At 43.6% G+C, this 23,602-nt stretch overlaps 1 protein-coding gene across 1 annotated transcript; it reads right to left on the bottom strand.

Moving 5' to 3' along the window:
- Positions 1 to 3,200: 3,200 nt before the first annotated feature.
- On the bottom strand, positions 3,201 to 22,080 carry LOC143167983 (myosin heavy chain, skeletal muscle, adult-like). Its single transcript, XM_076353984.1, has 38 exons — positions 21,877 to 22,080; positions 21,644 to 21,787; positions 21,395 to 21,551; positions 20,814 to 20,841; positions 20,601 to 20,715; positions 20,416 to 20,508; positions 19,484 to 19,547; positions 19,221 to 19,319; positions 19,015 to 19,118; positions 18,799 to 18,937; positions 17,470 to 17,588; positions 17,225 to 17,374; positions 16,345 to 16,515; positions 15,264 to 15,573; positions 15,085 to 15,170; positions 14,473 to 14,560; positions 14,261 to 14,378; positions 13,958 to 14,081; positions 13,732 to 13,868; positions 13,375 to 13,630; positions 12,167 to 12,409; positions 11,770 to 11,946; positions 11,539 to 11,684; positions 11,360 to 11,450; positions 10,882 to 11,271; positions 10,515 to 10,641; positions 10,290 to 10,408; positions 9,820 to 10,016; positions 9,226 to 9,409; positions 8,974 to 9,139; positions 8,676 to 8,800; positions 8,174 to 8,482; positions 5,293 to 5,496; positions 4,801 to 4,926; positions 4,536 to 4,706; positions 4,345 to 4,449; positions 4,109 to 4,204; positions 3,201 to 3,492 (listed from the first exon to the last, which is right to left on the bottom strand). The coding sequence occupies exons 1-38, from the start codon at positions 22,078 to 22,080 to the stop codon at positions 3,337 to 3,339; spliced, it is 5,838 nt and encodes a 1,945-aa protein (XP_076210099.1). The 3' UTR covers positions 3,201 to 3,336.
- Positions 22,081 to 23,602: the final 1,522 nt, after the last annotated feature.

Below are 23,602 nucleotides of genomic sequence, written 5' to 3'. Positions count from 1 at the left end.
TGTGTTCTTCTTGTCACACCTCTGGCAACTGAGGCCACTATTCTGCTCCTAGGAACAGCAGCTACCTGCACTGTGACCCAACTACTTGAAGAGGGTTGATGTTGTAACTAGCAAATGCTCCCACAGATGATGAAAAGCAGCAGACTCGAAGTCCAGTGTCAGGTACCAACAGCTAGATGATGTTAACTTGGCTGTTCTCTTCCTTTCTTCCTTTCTCTTTTTCTTTCTTTCCTCCTTTCTCTTTCTTTCACTGTTCCTCTCATTTTCTGTCACTGGGGAAGAATGCACATTTTGGTCAAGGCAATGTTTCTGGGTCCTGAGTGTATGGTTTGGAAGTGCTTGGAGAACTGGAAAGCTGAATCTGGCATTGTTGACAAGAAGTGTCTGTAAGGAACTTCTTCCCGCGGGTCACTAATACTCTCTCCATGTCTTAGTGCCTCTTATAGGGCTGATGCTTTTGTGCTCAGGAGACACACCACGCTCATTCATGCCCAAGCTGTTTAAGGTCAGAGAACTCTATAGTCCACATGCAGCAGCAGCTCTAGTGGAGCTTATCAGATGCATCTATTTTAAACCTTCTCTTAGAGATGTTCCTTTATGCCTATTATGGACCCATGTTTTTCCCAAGATCAGTTACCTTTGCATCAGCACTTATCAGGTCACAGGCAGTCTGACTCCAGAAATAGTGTGTCAATGCAAAATGACTCCTGTCCTCCATCTAAGTCAGAAATCACAAAGTGAGGAGAAATTAGTTTTCCTTACCCCTCCCATTAATATTCCACTCTGATTCCAAGAAGTCTCCGATCATGCTTTCCGGGATGGCCGGTGGCAAGGCCAGGTCAGCCCAGTGCAATGTGTGGGACTTCTCTCCATTTCCCACAGGGACTTCTCTCCGTTTCCCACACATGCAGTTTGAAGTCAATAAGCGGACCAAGATGTTATCATTTAAGGAACCTGCAATGTTACCTTTCATCAGTTGAGCGTTTAGGAACAAATTCTCAAGCCATACTTTCTTACAGGTGAGAGAAGAGCCCTAACATTTTCAAGTGCCTCAAGTCCATCACGATTCTTCCACAGCTGGGCCAGGTTGTTCGTTTTGGATGGTCATTGTAATATTGTCCAAGAGGAACAGGGATTTTAGGCATCAAAATACGGTCCCCAAAGTTGTTGTGGTATTTGCTAGTCAGTCAGCAGGTTCAAAAAGGTGCCCATGGAGCTCAAAGTACTTCTCCATACTTTTACTGAGCCACAGTTGCAATACGCTGACTTTGGAATTAAGCTTTTGCGTTTGGTATTGTTTGTTTGTTTGTTCGTTTAAAGACATACGCTTTAGTACAAACAAAATCCTTTTGCTTCCTTTCAGGGTGTGGAAACAAAGGTTCTGTCTGAAAAGAAAGAAACCCACCTATTTCTTGGGAGCATACTGGGATGGGAAGGGAGAGAGGAGAGGGGGGTTTTTCCTTCTTTGGTGCCCAGATATCGCTGGCATTGATGCAGCTCTCACAGCTTCACACATAAAGATGCTGTCTCTCAAGAGCATCACTTACAGGGACACAAGAGTCAACACAGGGTGTCATCTTTTCCTTAAATATATTTAGCTGCTGCCTAGCAAAGTAATTCCATATTTAGTTATAACATAGGAGGATTCCTTGGGTGTAAACGTCAGCGTGCTTGGGAGAAGGAGGACCTCCTAATCCTGAATGCTGTTGCTGCAAACACACTGACTGCTGTGGTCAGCGCAAAAGGCTTCCTTCCTGCTGTCTCCTCCCCTCCTGCCCTCCAACAGCTCCAGCTCCCTTCCCCAGCAACTTCACAGCTTCCTGAAGTACTCCCTGGAAATGTAGGAGTGTAGAGCTAGCCAGGAACCTCGAGGGACCCATAGGTGTCCCTGTAGTGAGAGAGAGACAAGTCTCCTTTACCATTCCTGACATCCGCTTGTAGAATCTGCCCTTAGCAGCTACATGATGCACCAGGGTCCAGCGCTGCCAGAATGGCTGTTCCGTATTTTAAGTACTGCTTCTTGCCTTGCAGGAAACAGGCTGTCATTTGTTTAAAACTTCAGACCAGCACACATTGTGTGGATGACTTGTTTCTTCTCTGTCCAGCCAGGATGCAGTTAGTAGCTACATTTCTACTCATCCATTGCTGCAAGAGTCAGTCAGGTAGGACACAGTTTGCATTCTCATCTATGTTTTTCTCCTCCATAAAGTGCTAGATTTTGTGATTTCTTTAAAGCTTTAATGTTCCCAGAATTATTCCCACTTGAAGTCTTATCTTACATGATCAAAACGAGTTCCTTCAGCTTTACTCCCCCTTTAGTTATAGTTATAGCTTTAGTTATTTATACATAACTCCACATTATTCCTTGGCACAAAAAATTATTATGGTCTTATATTAATATTTCAATACCAGAAAACACTATAGAGTACTAGAGCAGTTCCTAGCTTGTTCTGGTGGCTCTACATGTTACATTGGTTGAGGTTTATCCCATAGTGAGTACTCTTGTTCACTTACTTGTACCAATCTGTTCATCAATCTGTTTCATTTACAACCGGAACATTCTCTCTTAATATTGGCTATTCTGACTAACAGAGAAAGTAAGGAACTGCAATGTCTTCTTATGCAAATACATTATTTGTTTTGCTTTAGGACTGATTGTTAATAACTTCTTCCACAAAAAAAGCTCTGCCTGATCTTTAATTTTGCTCAATAAGATGCCACTCACTAGAGTTTGTGGCCTTCACCTGCCTTGTTTAAAGAAGGCAACACCTCAGTCCTTGCATAAGTTCCTCCATGAGGACTCAGAGCCAACCAGATGCCTTTGGGGCTACAGATTTTTTTTAATGGGGCAACTTGCCTCTAAATCCAACTTGCCAAAGTGAGAATGGGACCAGAAAAGAGACCCTCTGTGTATTGCACTCATTTAGAAAGAGGACTCCCCAAGGCAGAAACATTTTGCTGTGCCAGGACAGACAAGGTACTCGTCCTGCCTTTGCCCTGATCCTCTCCTCTTGCCAGTATGGGAATTAAATTAGTGTTATTCCCTATGCAGTAATATAATAGTGAAGAAATACTGGAGATGGGATAATTAAAGCTCTACTGCTATCCAAGGGTTAAAGTGAAACAGTAGTTTCATTTGAAAATGTCCCAGACTTTTGTAACTGCAGAACTGAAGTGTAACAACCAAAAGCACTGCTTCTGCTGTGTATGCAAAGGAATCTACAGTCTTTATTCTATAGACATTGACATGGTTACAAAGACTAATTAGAGAAGAAAGTGACCAAGAGGTTCACATTTTGTGCAGCCCTCAGGTCACTTTGCTGCCTCATGACATCCTCACTCTTCCTCTTCTATCTTCTTGCCATGAATCTCCCGGCTCTTCACTCGGAGCTTGTTGACCTGTGACTCTGCAATGTCAGCCCGCTCCTCGGCTTCCTCCAGCTCGTGCTGGATCTTGCGGAACTTGGAGAGGTTGACATTGGACAGCTCCTCCTGTGCGGGGAGAGGGAGTCGGTGGTGAGGAGCCCAGGGCAGGGGTTCTTTCCTCCTGCGCCTCGGCCTTGCGGGACTGCGGCCCTTCCCCGGGGGAAGGTACAAACTTCCATCCCCCACCCACCACTGCTTACACATAAGCCTCACACAGACCTCCTCATCCTCCCTTATTCAGGACCCCACTCTGACAAGCTTCACCAGTACTGTGCCACTCTTGAGGAGCTATTTTGTCACTTGGATTTGTCATTTGTGTACTTATTCTCCCACGTCTTGCTGCCCAACTATCAGTGTGACTGATTGAGAAAGACCCTGAAGCCTTCTGCTGTTGATTACTAGCAGAGATGCATGAACTTCTCAGTCAGTGGATGTGGCCCCTGGGTTTGTTCAGTCTGACCTCCTGTATAAAACAGGCTGCAGAACTTCCCTCAGCTCATCCCTGACTGCAGGGGGCCCAGAACTCAGCAAGGCCTCATGACATGATAGTAAACCGGCGTGGCCAAGACCGTTGTCTCTTGGGAGTTTCCTTCATGCTCCTTCCCTGGTATTCATACTCATCTCAATGAGCATGCTGCCTCGATGGAAGGTGGCTCTTGCCCATTCTCCAAGCAATACTTACAGCTTCCTCAGCTTGTCTCTTGTAGGATTTCACCTTCATTTGCAGCTTGTCCACCAGATCCTGCAGCCTGAGAATATTCTTCCGGTCCTCCTCAGACTAGAGTGGTCGGTAAGCAGGAAAGAGAGTGAATTGGTTTCCCCACCGCATCAGTTAGCAATTCCCCTTGGCAATCACACGCAAAAATCTTTACTTCCTGCAAAGAGGGTCTGTCAGCCCACGGAGGCCTCCTGCCTTACCTGGTAGGTCAGCTCCTTCACCCTCCTCTCGTACTTGCGCACACCCTTCACGGCTTCAGCGCTGCGCTTCTGCTCAGCATCAACCTCCCCCTCCAGCTCCCGCACCTGCAATGAGAAGCCCATCTTTGGAGCTTCCCTGCTGGCTGCCTACGTGACATGCTTGCAGGTGCACAAATACCAGCCCTACGCACTCTGGCCTCCAGCTTCTGGATTTGCTTCTTGCCTCCTTTCAGAGCCAACTGCTCGGCCTCATCCAGACGGTGCTGCAGGTCCTTCACTGTCTGGTCGAGGTTCTTCTTCATCCTCTCCAGGTGGGCGCTGGTGTCCTGCTCCTTCTTCAGCTCTTCTGCCATCATGGCTGCCTGATGAGAGCAAAGGGACAAAGCCATTTTGGGGCTGGAGAGAGTTTGGAGAGAAGGCGCTTACCTTAAGCAGTGAAAGGAGCCCCCGACTCACATCCGTGATGGCCTTCTTGGCCTTCTCTTCAGCATTGCGGGCTTCCTGGATCGTATCCTCCATTTCACCCTGGATTTGGGCAATGTCTGTTTCCAGCTTCTTCTTGGTGTTGATCAAGCTGGTGTTCTGTTGAACAACAAAAAATTTTGTCCAATTAGTTCCAAAACAGAACACTTATTTTAGAAATCTACTGTTTAAATTTAAAGTTATCATTTTTACATCTAATACTAGCATCCTTCTTGAAATGATGCATGTTGTCAGGTCATACACAGATAGATAGCGGAGAGTTCTTAAAATTTTAGGAAGCACTTCTGACTCCTCTTAATGCAATCCTACTGATTTATCTATAATCTAATTCTTTGTACAAGGGCAATAATTCTGGTTCAGGTTAAGCTTTTTATTACAAGAGATGATTTAAGAATTTACACAGATGACGTATCTAGAAAGGGAAAAAAAAGTGGCTCTTCAGATTTTGAATCTCATGAACCTAACCTGAGTGTGGAGGAGCTGAACTCTCTCACTTGCATCCATCAGCTCCTGCTCAGCCACCTTCCTTGACCGCTCCGTCTGCTCCAGGGCTGCCCGTAGCTCCTCAATTTCAGCCTGCAACAGGTTTGCTCTGCGCTCCACCATGGCCACCTGCTCCTTCAGGTCCTCCTGTGTCCTGAGAGCATCGTCCAAGTGTATCTGGGTATCCTTTAACAGAGGAAAGAGAAATTATAAGGTGGCACAGCACTGTTGCACAGTGGCAATTTAATAATAATAATGTCAATATAATATATATATTTATAGATATAATATATACTTATATGCAGAATTATTATTTCAGTATATGCACAGTATCTAAGGATGTAAGCAGGAGATCAATACATGGTGTTGCGCACTGCCCGAGGCTGAGTGACAGCCCTGCCCAAATATAAGGCTGTGCAAGGGGAAGGTAAGCCTGAATTCAAACTCCAGCTGACTGGCACAAGTATCTTGCAAGATGAAGGAAACTGGACCTTTATCCCTGCTTGTGGCAGAAGAAAGAACCTTCCCCCATCCTCTGAAGTGCCCCTACATAACAGACACAATGCTCTGGGGTTGAAAAATGAAGAGCACATGAGTAACTGACAGGATCCAGGAAAAGTCAACCATGTAAAGCTGATCTAACCACCCACTCACATTAGAACGAGTGCCACTGGAAAAGCACATAAGGTATTAGTAATCGGAGATTCTTCACTGAGAGGCACCAAAATGCCCATTTACCATCCAGACAATTTCTCTCAAGAAGTTTGCTGCCTACAAGGAGTTCACATTTGTGACGTCACTGAGAGGCTGCCAAGCCTGGTGGAACCCTTCAGATTATCATCTGCTCCTATTATTCCATGTAGGCTTTAATGATATTGCAACAAGGCAACTTATATCCTTCAAGAGACTGTATGTCCCTTGGAGCAATGTTAAAAGGATCTGAAGCACAGGTGGTCTTTTTCTGTATCCTCCCAGTCAGAGGAAGGCGTTCAGGAAGGAGAAGAAAAATTGAGCAGGTGAATGCCTGGCTGTCTAGCTGGTGCCATATTCAAGGTTTTGGTTTCTATGATCATGGATCTCCTTTTGAGAAGCTTGGTCTGTTGGGAGCTGATGGAATTCACCTGATCACATGGGGCAAGAGGGTCTTTACCAACAAGCTGGCCAGAGCTTTAAACTAGACTTAGCAGGGGAAGCAAATGGAGTTTTGAGTAACAGAGAAGAGCCAGGGGCTGCTGATGTATTAGGAAGCAACAGGGAAACATCTGTGAAATGCTCCAAAGGAATTAGGGTTTGTTCTTATTCCTCTAAAAAGGTGATATGGTCGATAGTCCAGAGGAAGTGTCTCTATACCAATGCATGTAGCATAGGTAACAAACAGGAGGCATTGGAAGCCACTGTGCAGCTAGAAAGCTGTGATCTAATCACTGTCACTGAAACTTGGTGGGATGAATCACACAAGTGGAGTGCTGCAATCAGTGGCTATAAACTGTTCAGAAGGGACAGGCAAGGAAGGAGAGGCGGGCAGGTTGCCCTCTGTGTAAAAAATGGATTGATTGCACAGAGCTGTCTTTGAAAAACAGTGATGAGCCAGGTTGAGAGCTTATGAGTAAAAATTAGAAGCCAAGCCAACAAAGGAAACCTCGTGACTGGTGTTTATTAGAGGCCACCTGACCAAGGGGAGCCTGTTGATGAAGTGTTATTACTTCAATTATGGGAAACATCACGCTTGCAGGCTCTGATCCTGCTGGGGGACTTCAATCACCCTGACATCTGCTGGGAAAGCAGCACAGCAAGCTGTAAGCAGTCCAGGAGACTCCTGGAGTGAATCAAGGATAATGTCTTCATCGGGGGGATAGACAGCCCAACCAGAGGAGAAGTGTTACTGGACCTGTTGCTTACCAACACAGATGTGACCTAATTAGAGATGTCAAGGTTGGTGGTAGCCTGGGCTGCAGTGATCATGCCCTGGTGGTATTCACAATCTTGAGGGATATGGGCCAGATGAAGAGTCAGGTCAAGACCCTGAATTTTAGGAGAGCAGACTTTCAGTTGTTTAAGGAATTACTGGGTGGGACCCCCTGGGAAACTGCCCTCAGGGTAAAAGGAGCAGAAAAGAGTTAGCGGCACTTTAAGAACATTTTTCTTAGAGTGCAAGAGCTCTCAATTCCCATGTGTAAGCAATCAGGCAAGGAAGGCAGGAGAACAACATGGCTGAGTAAGGATCTCCTGGTCAAACTAAAGTGTAAGAAGGAACTGCATAGGTAGTGGAACCAAAGACATGTATCCTGGGAAGAATATAGGGATGCTGCCTAGATGTGCAGGGGTAGGATCAGGAAAGCTAAGGCACAGTTGGAGCTGAATTCCTGTTGCATTAAGCTTTTGTGTGGCCTCACTTTGAGTATTGTGTGCAGTTCTTGGCCCCACAATTTAAAAAGGATATTAAGGTACTTGAATGCATCTAGAGGAGGGCAAGAAAGCTGGTGAAAGGGCTGGAAGGTATGTCCTCTGAGGAGCGGATGAAGGCAGAAGGTTTGTCTAGTTTGGAAAGAAGGATGCTGAGGGGCGACCTCATTGCCCTCAACAGCTTCCTGAGGAGGGGAAGTGAAGAGGGGGGTGCTGATCTCTTCTCCCTGGTATCCAGTGAAAGGACATTGTGGATGCCCCATCATTGGAAGTGTTCAAGGTCAGTTTGGATGGGGTTTTGAGCAGTCTGATGGACTAAAAGATGTCCTTTGCCCACGGCAGAACAGATGGACTAGATGACCTTTGAAGGTCCCTTTCAACCCAAACCGTTCTATGATTCAATGTTTTGTTGATATTAGACAAGCTAGACACCTACATGCACATCCTTAGCTTAACATACCTTGAGCACTGCCTGTGTGTTTCTCAGGTTCTTTTGTGCCTCGGCAGCCACGCGGTTGGCATGGCTCAGCTGGATCTCCATTTCATTCAGGTCTCCCTCCATCTTCTTCTTCAGCCGCAGGGCTTCATTCCTGCTCCTGATCTCAGCGTCCAGGCTGCTCTGCAAGGACTCCACAATTCTGAGGTGGTTTCTCTTCATCTGGTCGATCTCCTCATCTTTCTCTGCTATCTTCCTGTCAACCTCAGACTTCACCTGGTTGAGCTCAAGCTGGAGGCGCAGGATCTTCCCCTCTTCATGTTCCAGGGAGGCCTGGACAAGTGGACACAAACATTTGTAACATCGATAAAGCTGCTGCTTGCTTTCTAGGTAATTACAGAATATTTCAGGAAATCTCAGCTGGCTGCGCTCCCAAGACAGAACAGAGGGGGACCAAGCAGTTTGTAGCCATATTTCCCCATTGCTCATATTTTTAGTGCAGACACCAGTGATTATGGGCATGTACCTCAGCTTCCTCCAGAGCAGCCTGGATTTCAGATTTCTCCTGCTCAATCTGCTTCTTGACTTTCTCCAGCTCGTGAATCGCCTTTCCTCCCTCGGCAATCTGCTCCGTGAGGTCGGAAATCTCCTCTGGAAGGAAGGGTGAAAAGTGGCATGGTCAGGCACAGAGCCGAATGGGGAAAGGCCCTGGTGCACCAAGGTGACAGGCATCTTCTTATCACTGCAGGCTCAGACCCGTTTAGTGTGGCAGATAGACAAGCTTGTGAGAGAGCCCTGCCAGGAGCAGAGGGCCAGGGACTTACGCTGCAGGTTCTTGTTCTCACGCTTCAGCGTTTCCAGGTGGTCCAAGGACTCCTCGTAGGCATTCTTCATCTTAAACAGCTCCGTGCTGAGAGAGCGAGACTCCTTCTGGGAGGCTTCCAGCTCAGCCTGCGTTTCCTCATACTTCTGCTTCCATTCTGCCAGGATCTGAAAAGAAACAGGACCTCAGTGTGGATGTGGCAATCAGGAGGGAATGCTCTGCTCGGGAACCCCAGGCCTGGAGCCCAAAAGACCTTGTCAAAGTTCTTCTGCTTCTTATCCAGAGCTGCGCAGGCAGCATTTGACCGCTCCACGTCAATCATCAGGTCCTCCACTTCATTCTGCAGCCTCTGCTTTGTCTTTTCCAGGGAGGCACATTTGGCATTCACAGCTTCAACGTGTTCCTCTGCATCCTGCAGGCGCTGTGCCAGCTTCTTCCTAGGAGGTGGCAAGCACAATTCATGTTTTGAGAGCAAAGGGGAGGCTGTGGTGTGTGGCTGGTGGGCTTTTCACAACAGGATGTTTTACCAACTCATTGGGTCTGTATCCTATGCACAGACAGTGCAAGTCCTCTCCCAGCCAGTCTTCCCCGTTCTGATTCCCAGGCTTGAACAACCAGTGTGCCATCCGTGTCTACCATCAACACGTTTTCTGTACCATTCTCTGGGTCAGGGGAATATTTTCCTCTATGTTTCCTGACGCACACCCTTTGGAGGATATACTTTACCTCAGCCCTTACCCTGCCCCAAAGCACAGCTTTAACTTTTTATGACAATAGCATAGTTGTGTCTTCAAATTTCCCTTCTTAGTCTACCCCTTTTTTTCTCTTCCCCACTTTCCCCACATACTTTGCCTCCTCCAACTCCTCCGTGCGCTGAATAGCGTCCGTCTCGTATTTGGTTCTCCACTGGGCCACTTCGCTGTTGGCCTTGGACAGGGCGCGCTGCAGCTCCCCCTTGGCTTCCTGCTCCTCCTCATATTGTTCCCGGAGCAAGTCACAGTCGTGGCGAGCAGACTGCAAGGCGTGGGCCAGCGCATTCTTGGCCTGGGTAGAGAGTGGGATTGGGACAGGAATGGTAATATCCTGGGAAATCTCTTCCAATGAATTAATTTAACACTGCAAACATGACCGCTGGGAGGGTGTAGGTGTTTGCAATGAAGGACAACTGTAAGCCTGGAGGACAAAATCCGCTAATCACACTCCCCACAGGAATGAAAATCTTCTCCCAGTATGGCTTGTGCTAAGCAGACCCTGTCCCCACTAGGCAGTGTGAAGTTAAGAGTGTTTTCAGTGGCCAGCTGTAGGAAAAGTCATCACCTTTATCTCTTCTTCTAAGTGCCTCTTGAGTTCCTCAATCTGCTGGGTGAAAGCCTGCTTGCCTCTTGACAGCTGAGAAATCAGAGCATCTTTCTCCTCCACCTGGCGCGAATATTCACCTAGGAAAGCACACAGAAAGGAAATCTATTCATTGTCATTCATGACCCAAACAAACTGTTTTAGGATGCTCTCCCATTCCACAGCACAGAGGAGGCTCTCTCTCACCTGACTCTGTCTGCAGACGAGCTCTTTGAGCACTGAGGTCATTGATCATGCGCTGATGCTCTTCTTCCTTTGTCTTAATCTCACTCAGCTGGTCTTCCAGAGTGCGGCACATCTTCTCCAGATTTGCCTGTGGAGATCACAGAGAACGAAGGAAGATTCGTGTCTGGACGCCTCCTCATTCTGAACAGCAGGATTCTCACCAGAAAAGTGTGAACAAACGTGCAAGCTATATACTGCTCATTGGCGTTAGGTTAGAAATACAGTTCCATACAGAGACAGAGAGTTATGTTGTAACCTGACCATGTTTTAAAAGGATATCTTTCAACATTATTTATTTTCAAGTTGTTTTCCGTATATTTTTCAGTACCTTGGCTTTGGAGACAGACTCCATGTTACTGGCCAAGTCGTCAATCTCCATCTTCAGCTCGCTCTTCTCCTTCTCCAGCTTCTGCTTCACTCGTTGCAGGTTGTCGATCTGCTCCCCAAGCTCAGCTGTGCTGTCCGCGTGCTTCTTCCGCAGGGCGGCAGCCGTGGCTTCGTGCTGCAGCGTGGCCTCTTCGAGGTCACGACGCATCTTCTGAAATTCTGCCTCACGCTTCTTGTTCATCTCAATCTGAGCTGCGGTAGCCCCTCCTGCTTCCTCCAGGCGCTCGCTGATCTCCTCTAGCTCCCGGGAGAGGTCAGCCCGATGCTTCTCCGCTTTTGCCCGAGAGGTCCTCTCTGCCTCAATTTCCTCCTCCAGTTCCTCAATACGGGCCTGGGGAACATTACGGACCCTTCACACCCAGGCCCTCCTCCTACCTGCTGTATTTCTGAAGGGCAGAAGAGAAGGAAGAGAGACTTGCCTGCAGCTCCTTGATCTTCTTCTGTAACTGCATGCCCAGGGCTTGCTCATCCTCGATTTTGCTCTGGATCTGGCTGATTTCAAAGTCTTTCCTTTGGGCAAAGCAAAGCGGGTTAGAGCTCAAAGAAAAAAAGACAAGTGCCCCAGCCCAGCACTCAGGGGCCCCACAGCCACACTTACTTCTTCAGTTTCTCATCCAGCTGCTGCTTATCATTTTCCAAATCCATTATGCTGTCATGGGCCAGCTTCAGGTCTCCTTCCAGTTTCCTCTTAGCTCTCTCAAGGTCCATGCGCAGTTTCTTCTCTTGCTCCAGGGACCCTTCCAGCTAAAAAGAGCAAGACCATCAGTGCTCTGCCAGCCAGGCTTAACTCCATACCTGTCCTGTTCTTGCCGTGTGCCTGTGGGCTTACATCGTCCACTTGCTGCTCCAGCTTGGTCTTGGCTTTGGTCAGAGTATTGACTTTGTCCTCTTCTGCCTGCAGGTCATCCAGTGTCTGCTGATGGGCCTCTTGGAGGGCTTTCTTCTCTTTTGTCAGCTTGGCGATGGTCTCGTCCAGGGCTGCCATCTCCTCTGTGAGGTTTTTCACCTACAAATATGAACAAGTGTCAAAATTCGGTAGAAGACATGTCTGCTGGTGCAGTGACTTTTTTACTTTGCAGTGTTTTGCCAGGTGTTTCATGTATCCTTTGGATGCTCAGAACAGGCCCAGCTCAAAATTTTCCAAAGCCAACATGTCGTATGGTAGCAGGCTCTGCCTCTGAGAGTCAGTGATGTATTGGCCTTTATGTGACTCCCCATGTGTGTACCTTGTTTTCTGTGGCATGTTTTTCCTTCTCAACCTTGGCCAGTGTTAACTCAAGGTCATCAATATCTTTCTTCAGCTCTGAACATTCATCCTCCAGTTTTCTTTTCTTGGCTGTCAGCTCAGCATTAATTTCCTCCTCATCCTCAGCCCTTTCGGTCACCTCCTTTACTTTGGCTTCCAGTTGGATTTTGGTTTTGATGAGCTGGTCACACCTTTCCTCAGCATCAGCTAAAGCATCAGCTTCCTGGTGGGAAAATACAGGAAAGGTTATTTAATGCTGAAGGAACAGATGTACATCAGTAAGACCTTTGGGATTACTTGTTGGGAAAAGGTTACTGCGCAGTTCCATTACAAATTACAAATTTAGAATAAGTTTTTAATCAGTTTTATTTTTTTTCTGACCTTTTTCATCGTCAGATATTGTGTCTAGCTCCATTCACCTTGTTTATTTCAGGTATGCCAGTGGGTTACTTGGATTTAATTGATGTTTCCCTTTTCTCCTTTAGAAAGTGATTGTATTTCATAATGTACCATATTCAAATTTATGTGGAAGTACTGAGAAATATAAGTAATTCCACCATTGAGAAAATATTTGAAACTCCCATTAGTAGATTCATACCCAGCCAATACAGTCAGTGGACACTAGAACGAGATTAATCTTCCCTGAAATGGACACTTCAACTCAAGGGTATTGCCTAAATGTTGCATAAGTTTCCAAGAGGCCAAATGGCATTGGAGTCAAACATACAAAGCTGGCACTTGTGTCATAGGATGTAATGGGCACCTGCATCTTCTGGGAGCAGTAGGTACAGGAGCTCAGGTGAGAAATGCCATAAGAAATGGCATTAGGCTCTTCATTTCAACAACTGAATTAAGGTAGAAGAGTTGGTCAATTGAATCACTGTCCCTACTCCACTAAATACACTGCAGTGACTATAATGAGGCTTTATGTTATAAACTCACATAGAGACATGTACATGTAGGCATTAAGTCTAAGAAGTCATTCTTTAGCTTAAACTCCACTTTGTAATAGTGAGACCGAGTGGGGAAAGAATGTGACCTGAATTTTACCTTTAGTTACACAGTATTCAGCTTAAAATATTTTGTAAGGCAGTTTAGTGTGCAATTTGAGAGTTCTGTAGTATGAAAGAAGAGTTAGATTTTATTTACTCATTTCCCCTATAAAAAAAATGAAATAATGTTACTCACAGCCTGCACTTGGAGCTGCAGATCATTTTTCTCCTGCACCAGTTTCACCATTTTCTCCTCCAGCTCCTTCCTCTTTGCCTCAGACTTTGCAAGCTCTTCCTTGGTTTTCTCAAACTCCTGTTTCATGTTGGCCATCTCCTTCTCAGATTCTGCACTCTTCAGCAAGGGCTTGATCTTGAAGAACAGCTTCATCCAGGGCCAGTGCTTGACGTTCATGAATGCACGAACGTTGTACTGGATGCAGAAGATGGACTCCCTGAAGCATAATTAAAATGTACATTGAATATTTTCAGTATGACGAGTGCCAACACTTTCCCCCTGGTACCGTGACTTTAACTGAAGATGAGGAATGTCTACCTCCTCTCCACCATTCTCTGGTACTCCACTCTCATCAGGAAGCCCCTGCACCTGGCCTGTGTGCGGGTGATGAGCTGTGCCAGCTTCTCATCCCTCATCTCCTCCAGGAGCCCCAGCAGCCCCGCTTTGAAGAACACCTTGAGAAAGGGAACGTTGCCACACATCACCGTCAGGTAGAGCAAAGCACAGGCACACAGTGAGTGAGTGAGTCAAGGAGGCTTTGTACCTTGGTGTGGCCAAATTTGTACTGGGTGTGGTCCACGTCGATTGACCCAAGAAGCTTCTCAGAAGCCTTCTTGCTATCAATGAACTGTCCCTCTGGGATAGCACTGGCATTAAGCACCTTGTATCTGTGAAAAGAGGAAGGGGAAGAGAAGGCTGGTTTTTTCCCAACCAACGCACGCTGGCTCCTGACCGCCACCAGCTCATGTACAGCTATTCTTGACAACAGAGCCCAGCCTGAATGAACCGGTATGAATGAACCAACATTGCTTTTAAAGATGCTGAGAAGTGCAGTGCTCTTTCTCACCTCTGTTTGAAGTCAGCATAGAGAACTCTGCTGGGGAAACCTTTCCTGCAAATTCTGATGCCTTCTAGCACGCCGTTACACCGCAGCTGGTGAAGTACCAGTTCATGCTCCATGGCACCTAGCAATGCAGAGCACAAATGAATACCAGAGTTTCCAGTGCAGAGGGGAATGGATGTATCAGAGCAAGTTCTCTTTCTGCTTGAGCGTCTTACCAGGTGTTTTTGTTTCATTTGGGATGATGCAACGGACAAAATGGGGGTGAGTGCTCCGTAGATTGGTCATCAGCTTGTTTAAGTTCTCCTGTGGGATCATGTGTAGCAGCTTAGATTACAAAAATTTACTCCTATATACTCTGTATCTAGATGCCAAAGAACTAATATAATGGATCTTAGGAGGAATAAGCTTCCAAATTCAAAATATAGATTTAATCAAACCTTCTATATACCTAAGTATTCTCATTAAAAGAAAGTTTAAAATTCTGCACCTCAGTCTGTAGGAAATAAAACACTAGTGTTTAAAAATTTTAACACAAGCCTGTATATGATTAATATTTATGTTACATCCCAGATTCTGAAAAACATTTTTCACAAAGAATGTAAGTGCACTTTGAAAAGAAATTCAGGGGGTCAGCTGAAGACTGCTTGAAACAAATCCCAAATGTGAACAGATAATTAGTAGGAAAAGGCAGTGAATAACTTCTGCTCACTTCATACTTACTATAGTTTCATCATAAAACCAAGGTCATGAGAAGAACAGGAGTTTAGATAGCTCAGATTTGAAACTATGTTCATGTCACTTTACAGATAATGAAATTTATACTTTACCCGGAAAAGAGCCGAGACAGTCTGGAAAGAAGAACCCTTCTTCTTGCCACCCTTCTTTCCACCACCAGCACCACCACCACTAGCCTCTTCAAAAACAAAAAGAGTTTTTTAATATTATCTTTTTTGTTGCATCTTTACATATCATAAATGTTGGAAAAAAAGAATTTTGGAAAACTAACCTGTTTCTGCTCCACCATAGGAGGCAAAAAGTAAAGCCAGTGTCTTCACAGATGATTTCTGGTACAACCCAATGACAGTTTCGTTCAAGGGATCCTTGTTCTTCTCAAGCCAGCCAGAGATGTTGTAGTCCACTGTACCAGCATAGTGCACCAGGGAGAAGTGGGCCTCAGCCTTGCCTTTGACAGGTTTGGGCTTCTGGAAGTTGTTGGACTTGCCCAGATGCTGGTCATAGAGCTTGTTCTTGAAAGAGGTGTCAGTTGCCTTGGGGAACATGCACTCCTCTTCCAGGATGGAGAAGATGCCCATGGGCTGGAAGATAGTACAATAAAGAAGAGAGAATACCTGTAGAATAATATGATCACAACTTGGTCTTAAAGTGAATATAGTAAAAGAGAGGAAGCTGAGAAACAAACCAATACCCTTGCCATGAAGAAGAGTTCTTTCTAAAAAGTGAGTTTAAAGGATTCACCTGCTTGAGTCACACTTTGTCACAGTGATTCAGGAATGTTTTTGTTTTTTTTTTTTTTTTTAATGTTAAAAAATCAGGAGGAGAAAGATTATATTTAAAAATGTCTTTCACAAATGTGTCCATTGTATAGTTGCTTCAGTTTTTGTACTTTTAATCAACTCCCTAAATTGTACAGAACTACAAGAAATCTCTTTCAGTTTCTTGCACTCAGAGGTCAGGCATTGACTGTATTGGCCTGTACTTACTTTACTATGAACAACTAGAAAAAAATGTATTGTCCAGGTAACTTTATTCCAGAACTTAAAGAAAATATTTTTATTTTACTTTGGGAGTTGTTCTGTGGTTTTGAAAAAAATATCCTTTAATCAAGCAAGTGGAGATACCTTTCACACAGAGAAGACGTGAGGAATGACTTCCATCGTTATCTATGGACTTTGTAATATCTCTAATGCATAATAAGCAATAGTACAGATCAAGAGATATTTCAACAACTAAAACTGAGTGCATGAAACTAACCATGGAAGAGACCTTTTTTTGAATAGCATTTAACCATTTTCAATTTAAAATAATGAGTTCCTGAAAATACAAGATATTTTGAATCAAAAATTTACCTTCTCAATCAGCTCAATGCAGGCAGCCAGGTCCATCCCAAAGTCAATGAATGTCCATTCAATTCCTTCCTTCTTGTACTCCTCCTGCTCCAGCACGAACATGTGGTGGTTGAAGAACTGTTGCAGTTTCTCATTGGTGAAGTTGATGCACAGCTGCTCCAGGCTGTTGAACTTCCCAATGGAAAAAAACAACAACAACCACCCATCGTCAACATGCACAGTTCTTGATCATTCTTAACCCTTTATAAATCTCCCCAGTTAAAACACAACTATATTATCAGGACTGCACCATAGCAGGACCTATATACAGCTCCCCAAAGAAATACCTACATAATGAAAATGGAAACTTTTCCAGAGCAGATATTCCTAGTGAATCTCCTAAAATTCATAAAGAACTTTGGCATTTTTTTGTTCAGCAAAAAAGATGATTGTATGCCCTGATCTCCAATTTTTAAATACTTGATATCTCTGATTAAACACTTATCTATTAATTCCTTGGTCCTTTAAATAATTTACACATCTTTAACCTGTTATATGTTTGTCAATGGGTCTCCAAATCCTAGTTCTGCTCTAGAAGCTCTTATATAAAATTATTCTAATTATGTTGGGTTTTTTTAATCATTAACATTAAGCTCAAACTGTTAAAATATTACAACATTAAAAAATTCTATTTGCTACTTCTACACCAAGAACATAACTCTCTTCCTGGACTGATGAAACTTCTGAGGATTTTGCTCTGTGCTACAAAAGAAAATGAAGGATTTTTTCCAGAAAATTGCAAATGACTAACATGTTAAACCTTCAGAAGAATATTACTTGGAAGTCCTCTGATATAGCAATCTCCCCCTGCAAGAGCAGTCCTCAAACCTGGAATCCTTACATCAAAGATCTCGAAGCCAGCAATGTCCAGGACACCAATGAAGTACTGTCTGGGCTGCTTCGTATCCAGCTGTTGGTTGATACGAATAACCATCCACAGGAACATCTTCTCATAGACAGCCTTTGCCAGAGCACCCACTGAATTGTTCACCTAAAACAAAGAAGAATGGAGCAGAAGAAAAACAATATCTGGATCATATAGTAAGTGATAAAAGCCAGAGGTTCCCAGTCACAGCTGGTTGTTACCTGTTGCACAGTTTGGCCCTTGGTCACATATTCATTCCCAACCTTGACTCGGGGGTAGCAGAGGGCCTTGAGCAGGTCAGCTGAGTTCAGACCCATCAGGTAGGCGGCCTTGTCAGCAACTAAATAGAAGGACAAGGAGACAGAAAAATTAAGACTAACAAGACATGCAGCATTTTAAGTGATGAACCCTTTCCAAAGCAACTGCAATTGAATGTCCTTGTGATCAAATTCTACTTACTGGATCTCAGAGGAAGCACGACAGTCAGTAAAACAAAAATAATTTGTTTTGAAAGCTTTTCAGAGCAGTACACCTAAATGCTCTTTGTGTCTTAAAAAATCTTCACAGAAGCATCTAGAAACAATGTATTTATTAAAAATTCACCCTGAAAGCTGAAGTTCATCACTTCAGGCCAGAGCTAATTGGTATCTGTAATCCAGGCAAGAAAACACCAAAGTATTAGCAGGTTGGCCATCTGAGTGTAATCCAAAACATACACGTATGTACTTGGGCTACCTGTATTCTTTGGCAGCAGCTATAATCCTAAAGGGGAATGCATTCCAAAATTAGAGGTAACAATTCAGAAGTGCCCCTTTCTGGAGACTTATTGTTATAGTCATAGCAGAAAGGCAGACATATTCATTCATTCAGGATCAAAAGCTAAAAATTCAGTCCTGAAGCTGGCCATCTGAGAGTGTTCTTTGGAAGAAGTAGACAGGGATTAGTCATTTTAAACCACGTATGCATTTTATAACATTTAGGTGATGAAGTAGTCAGCTGAGAAGTAGAAATCTAAGTCAGTTCTTCCCTAGCATAGTGTACCTATGCCTCACTTAGACTGATGTTCAAATAATACTACTATGTAGTGACAGTTATGGGTTTGAATCTCCAAAGGAGAAGAAAGAAATTGAAGGAAAGTTCCCTTTTACCTGGGCAAAATTCCTAAATAACATGTGATTTATGAAGGAGAAGTTCTAACATTGAATTTAATGCCTCCATTTTCTTTAAAAAAGCAACGAGAAACATATTTTCTGAAAAATCTTTCTCTTCTCAGTGGGTCTTTAATATAAGCACACTTAGCACGCTGTGCTATCCAGAACTGTGGTAGCCCAGGAGACAATTATGCACACATATGCAATCTATACTTCAAATACAGATTAGGTAGTAATTGAGAAAAGGGTATATTTTGGATGGCAGTTTCATACCTATATACTAGCTCCACCTAAACACTTTTTTACACATTTCCACTCTTCTCTTTCTCCATCTTCCAAATACTGAATTATTATTGCTACTTCTATTTCTAACAGGTCAACCACAGACTTTGCTAATACCTTCTGTGCCATCTGGCTCTGCCTGCTCCTCTCGTTGTTTCTGCTTGAACTTCAAGTTCCCGTAGTGCATGACAGCCCCTGTCAGCTTGTAAATGGCTGTTTTTTCATCAGGAGTGAAGCCCAGGATGTCAATGGCACTCTGCAATAGGAACAACAAAATAAAAGCTTTGTCTGGAAGAGATGACAATAGGTACAACTTTTTTAATTGTTACTTACATCTGTAGCCATGAGCTCCTCCTGGTCATTAATGCTGGGAACAGTGATCTCACCTTGACTCACAAAGTGATAGTCATATGGGTTGGTGGTAATGAGGAGCATGTCTGAAAGTAAGAAGAGGGGACATGCAGGCTTAGTTTAGTCAAGCAAGTCGTAGTGTGAGCTGATGTTCAGCAATCTTCCTCCAAGTTAGTCATTCTTCCTACCAATTAGTTCTGGCTTCTTGTTGGACATGATCTGATAGAATATGTGGTAGCTTCTTTCTGCCTTGAGCTGGAAAGTGACTCTGGACTTTTCCAGCAGATCTGGAGGGAAAATTTAGTTAGAAACAAGAAGAAACAGCAAAAAAGAAAGTAGGGAGAAGATAGGAAGAAAAACAGGGAAGGCAGATAGGTAGTTGGGTGAAAGGGTGTTGTATGGATAGATGGGTGAATGGATGTATTGTGAACAGTTCAGGAAAGTGTCTTACATGTTTCAATATCAGCAGAAGCTAGTTTTCCTGTGGCACCAAAGTGAATTCTGATGAATTTGCCCTTTAAAGGAATAAAAGTGTCTTAAGATTTCCATCATAAAAATATATCTGAAATGAAGAGTGTTGCCATTTATTCCACTGGGCACAAGATTTTTACTTAAAGACATTTTCTTAAGAATCAGCTATATTTCCACCATTGGCATGAAGTTGTCTTTTACATTTTTGACCATGAAAATAATCAACAGTGGTACAGCTGTATATTTTGTGTATGCTGAATGTACAAATGGGAAGGAATGGGTGGATTTTATTAGCCAAACTCTTCTAGCTATCTCCTGCATACAGAGAGCTGTCATCTTAATGATATGGAAATAGCCATTTAACTAGTTCAGATGCTTAAATCTGTCTTGCTATCAAATAAACCATTTCACTTCTGATTAATTAAATTTGACATAAAGCAGACATATTATTCAAGTAGAAACTCTCTGCCCACCCCCTCTGTTTCTTTCTCTCTTTATCTCTCCTTCTTTCATTCTTCTTTTTCTTTCTCTCTCTCCCTTTCTCTCTTTCTTTCCCGTCTTTCCTAACCTTCCTCCCTTTCTTACTAGCATTCTGTCTGTGTGTCTTTTAGCAAACAAACAGAAATATAAGTAAAAATAAACAAAACTATTGTTTAACACTGCAATACATTATCAGAGAAAGAACATGTGATCTGTTATTTTAATTTGCATCTCAATGCAAAGCAGGATTAATATTTTTCATAGAATCATTGTTTTTGAAATCTGGAGAATTACCTTTAGGATAAGTGGTAAAGTCATGATAAGAAAATTCAGCCATACTCTTGAAAACATGATGGCTGAACAACAAAAAAGAATGACTGCCATACACTCCTGTTTACTATTTTTCCAGAATCATTTGGTTAAGCAACTTACAAAGCGTGAGGAGTTGTCGTTCCTCACGGTCTTGGCGTTTCCAAAGGCCTCCAGCAGTGGGTTGGCGCTGATGATTTGATCCTCCAGCGTTCCCTGAGGACGATAATTATTGCTGGTCATCCTTTCCAAAAATCATGCCAGGAACAGAGGAAAGCATTGGTACCAGACACTATCTATTAATTTACCTTCATTTTGCCTGACTGCTGCTCCTCCTTCTTCTTCTCGCCACTCGCTGCAATTGTTGCAAAGTACTGGATGACACGCTTTGTGTTCACAGTCTTCCCTGCACCGGATTCTCCGCTGTCAAACCAAAGAGAGAGGCAGAGAGCGTGTGGTCAGGCAGGAGGGCCCCTGGCACCGGGCAGCCCCGCAGGGACCCGGGCAGGGAGTGTACGTACGTGATCAGGATTGACTGGTTCTCGCGATCTGTGTAAGAAGCGGAAATACAGTACTTAAAACTCAATGAACAACACAGAAAGAATGAAATGTAGTCAGGTAAGTTTAATGTTTTCAACTCCATGCAGTCAGCTTGACTTAAAAAAACAAACAAACAAACAAACAAAATGTCAAAGTAAAAATAAACAAAACTATTGTTTAACACTGCAATACATTATCAGAGAAAGAACATGTGATCTGTTATTTTAATTTGCATCTCAATGCAAAGCAGGATTAATATTTTTCATAGAATCACTGTTTTTGAAATCTGGAGAATTACCTTTAGGATAAGTGGTAAAGTCATGATAAGAAAATTCAGCCATACTCTTGAAAACATGATGGCATGTTTTCAAGACACCCACTCACAGGGGTGTCTTTTATTTAAAATAGTAGAAACAATGGTGGGAAAATAGTAAAATGTACAATAGTATGTATGCCTCAGAACCATGAAAGCTTGGAAAAAGTCTCCTCATATTACTGAGACAGGGTAGCCCTTCAGCAAATCTCATGGTACAATCCTTCTGAGACAGATGAAGCCACTCACCAGTCAGCATGAACTGATAGGCGTTGTCAGAGATGGAGAAGATGTGTGGAGGGGCCTCCTGGCGCTTCTTGCCTCGGTAGGCCAACACCACCTCCGGGTTGTACACCGGCAGCCACTTGTAGGGGTTGACAGTGACGCAGAAGAGACCCGAGTAGGTCTGCGAGGAAGGGAGACAGCACGTTGGCTTCCACTTAGCCTGGCAGAGCAGTTCCTCCTGCTACCCAAAGGAAGACTGCTGCTGGTACTTACGTAGATCATCCAGGCTGCATAACGCTCTTTGAGGTTGTACAGCACAGCGGGTTCGTGGAGGTGGGTCATCATGGCCATGTCCTCGATTTTATCGTACTTGGGAGGGTTCATGGAGAAGATTTGATCATCCTTCACGGTCAGAGTCTATCAGATGAAGAAGGAGATGCATGTATGTCAGCTAAGAGCTGAGATTGGGAATCAAATGGTGACCTTCAGCTTTGTTTCTTACTCACCTCTCCACCTTCAGTCTTGACAGTGACCTTCCCTGTTTCTCTGCTCTGGATTGTCCCTTTCACAAAGGATTCCTTTGCATGTACCACAAAGACCGATGTCTTGGCATCAAAAGGTTTGTTCTGGGCCTCAATTCTCTCCTTTTCTGACTTTCGGAGGTAAGGAGCTGCCTCCCCAAAGATGGCCATCTCAGAGTCTGACGACATGGCTGCACTTTATGGAGGGGCTCGTCAGCAGAGAACGCTGTGGAAGAGCAGATATGTTGCCCAAATGTGTCAAAAAGTAAGTGCTTTTTAGTAGAAGAAAAGATGGGAAAAGAAAGACTGTATTAATACTATTCATAGTTTTTTGGAAGTAATTGTATATTTTTGCATTGGTGTGATTCAACATTTATGGAAAATATGAAAATTATGTTTTGGGAGATCATTTGGCTTAGGGTCCACTGTAATGAAATCACATTTGAAATATTCCATATTCACTTAGTAGTCAAGTATTCAGGCACTGTACTGTGGAGTTAAGAACCTCAAAATTCCTTTCGGCTGCTTAGGCACTCTTTTAAAATTCAGTTGAAATTATTATAATGCAGTTTCTTCCCAAGTGATACTAACTCAGAAAGCTCGGAAGGCTCATACACCACTGTTTTGAGTGGCATACAGACAACTTGAACATCTTAATGGCTCAGTTTTCAGTCTCTAAAACATTTGTATCATTATATTAATGACACAATTATTTGCTAATTTTAGTCAGTTCTTGAATCCAGACATAAATGGCTACAATGCCTGTCAAGAGTAATGCTGTTCCAGAATACACTGACATAGCTCCATTTCTATTATTTTCTTTTGCTTTTTTAAAATTAATATAATTTTAGGGGAAAACAAAGTTAAACATAAAGATTCAAAGCTCAATTTGGGAATTTTAAAAATAATGAATTTTAAACCCAGGATTAATTTCTACGAAAAATTACTTTTTTTTATTTTTTTCCCCAGAAAAAAAAACAGTGGGCAGCTTAGGAAAACATTTATTTATTTCTATCCTGTATAGAGATAGGTACTTAATATTTACACAACCTTTAATATTGTGTTATATTTGTACTAAAATGAGAGAGTAACATGATAATTCTTTATTTGTCCCTGCAGGAACAGGTGGTGGCTTACAGAGGAGGAGGGCTGCAGCTTCCACTTTTTGTGAGGTAGAGAACAGGCAGAGCAGTAAGGGGAACAAACGGCAATGTTGCATTTTACAGAGATGACAAGTGGAGCTTGGTTGCTCATATTACAGCTCTTTCAACTCTTCTTTAGTGATTTCATGATAAATTTTGGACAAAGTAATATATTAATTCACACGCTCTGAGACAAAATGTTGAATTTTGCACTTTTTCCTACTGTGCTCATCCAGTTCTACTGCTGCGACAGCAGAGATGGGAAGCCAGCACGCCTTGCTCCCTGTTAGGTCAGTTAAGCAGAAGTGAAGAATGTCCCCATGGGGATTTTCCGGTCTGCCATCAGTGGTCAGAGACTTCAAACACAGGCACTTAAAGATTGGACCAGATGATCTTTCGACGTCCATTCTAACCTGTGCTGTTCTATGATTCTGTGATTTACTTGAAAACCTTACCAGCCTTGGGCACCCCACCACCTTCTACTGTGACCACACTGGGTTTGAAAATATAGGGTGAAACAGTGACCGTTCACTCAGCCGTACAGAAATCCCACCCAATAGGATCTTCTC

Source organism: Aptenodytes patagonicus, chromosome 16, assembly GCF_965638725.1.
Source record: "Aptenodytes patagonicus chromosome 16, bAptPat1.pri.cur, whole genome shotgun sequence".
NCBI classification, from domain to species: domain Eukaryota; kingdom Metazoa; phylum Chordata; class Aves; order Sphenisciformes; family Spheniscidae; genus Aptenodytes; species Aptenodytes patagonicus.
This window is presented reverse-complemented; position numbering and strand designations above follow the sequence as displayed.

What these genes read in the sequence shown, in the direction of transcription:
- LOC143167983 (XM_076353984.1), bottom strand. Translation starts at nt 22,080, where the DNA reads ATGTCGTCAGACTCTGAGATGGCCATCTTTGGGGAGGCAGCTCCTTAC. An exon ending in ATGCAGCCTGGATGATCTAC is followed by an intron (nt 21,552 to 21,643) that starts GTAAGTACCAGC and finishes CCTTCCTCGCAG; the next exon opens with ACCTACTCGGGTCTCTTCTG. An exon ending in TGAAGGAGCTGACCTACCAG is followed by an intron (nt 4,205 to 4,344) that starts GTAAGGCAGGAG and finishes CGACCACTCTAG; the next exon opens with TCTGAGGAGGACCGGAAGAA.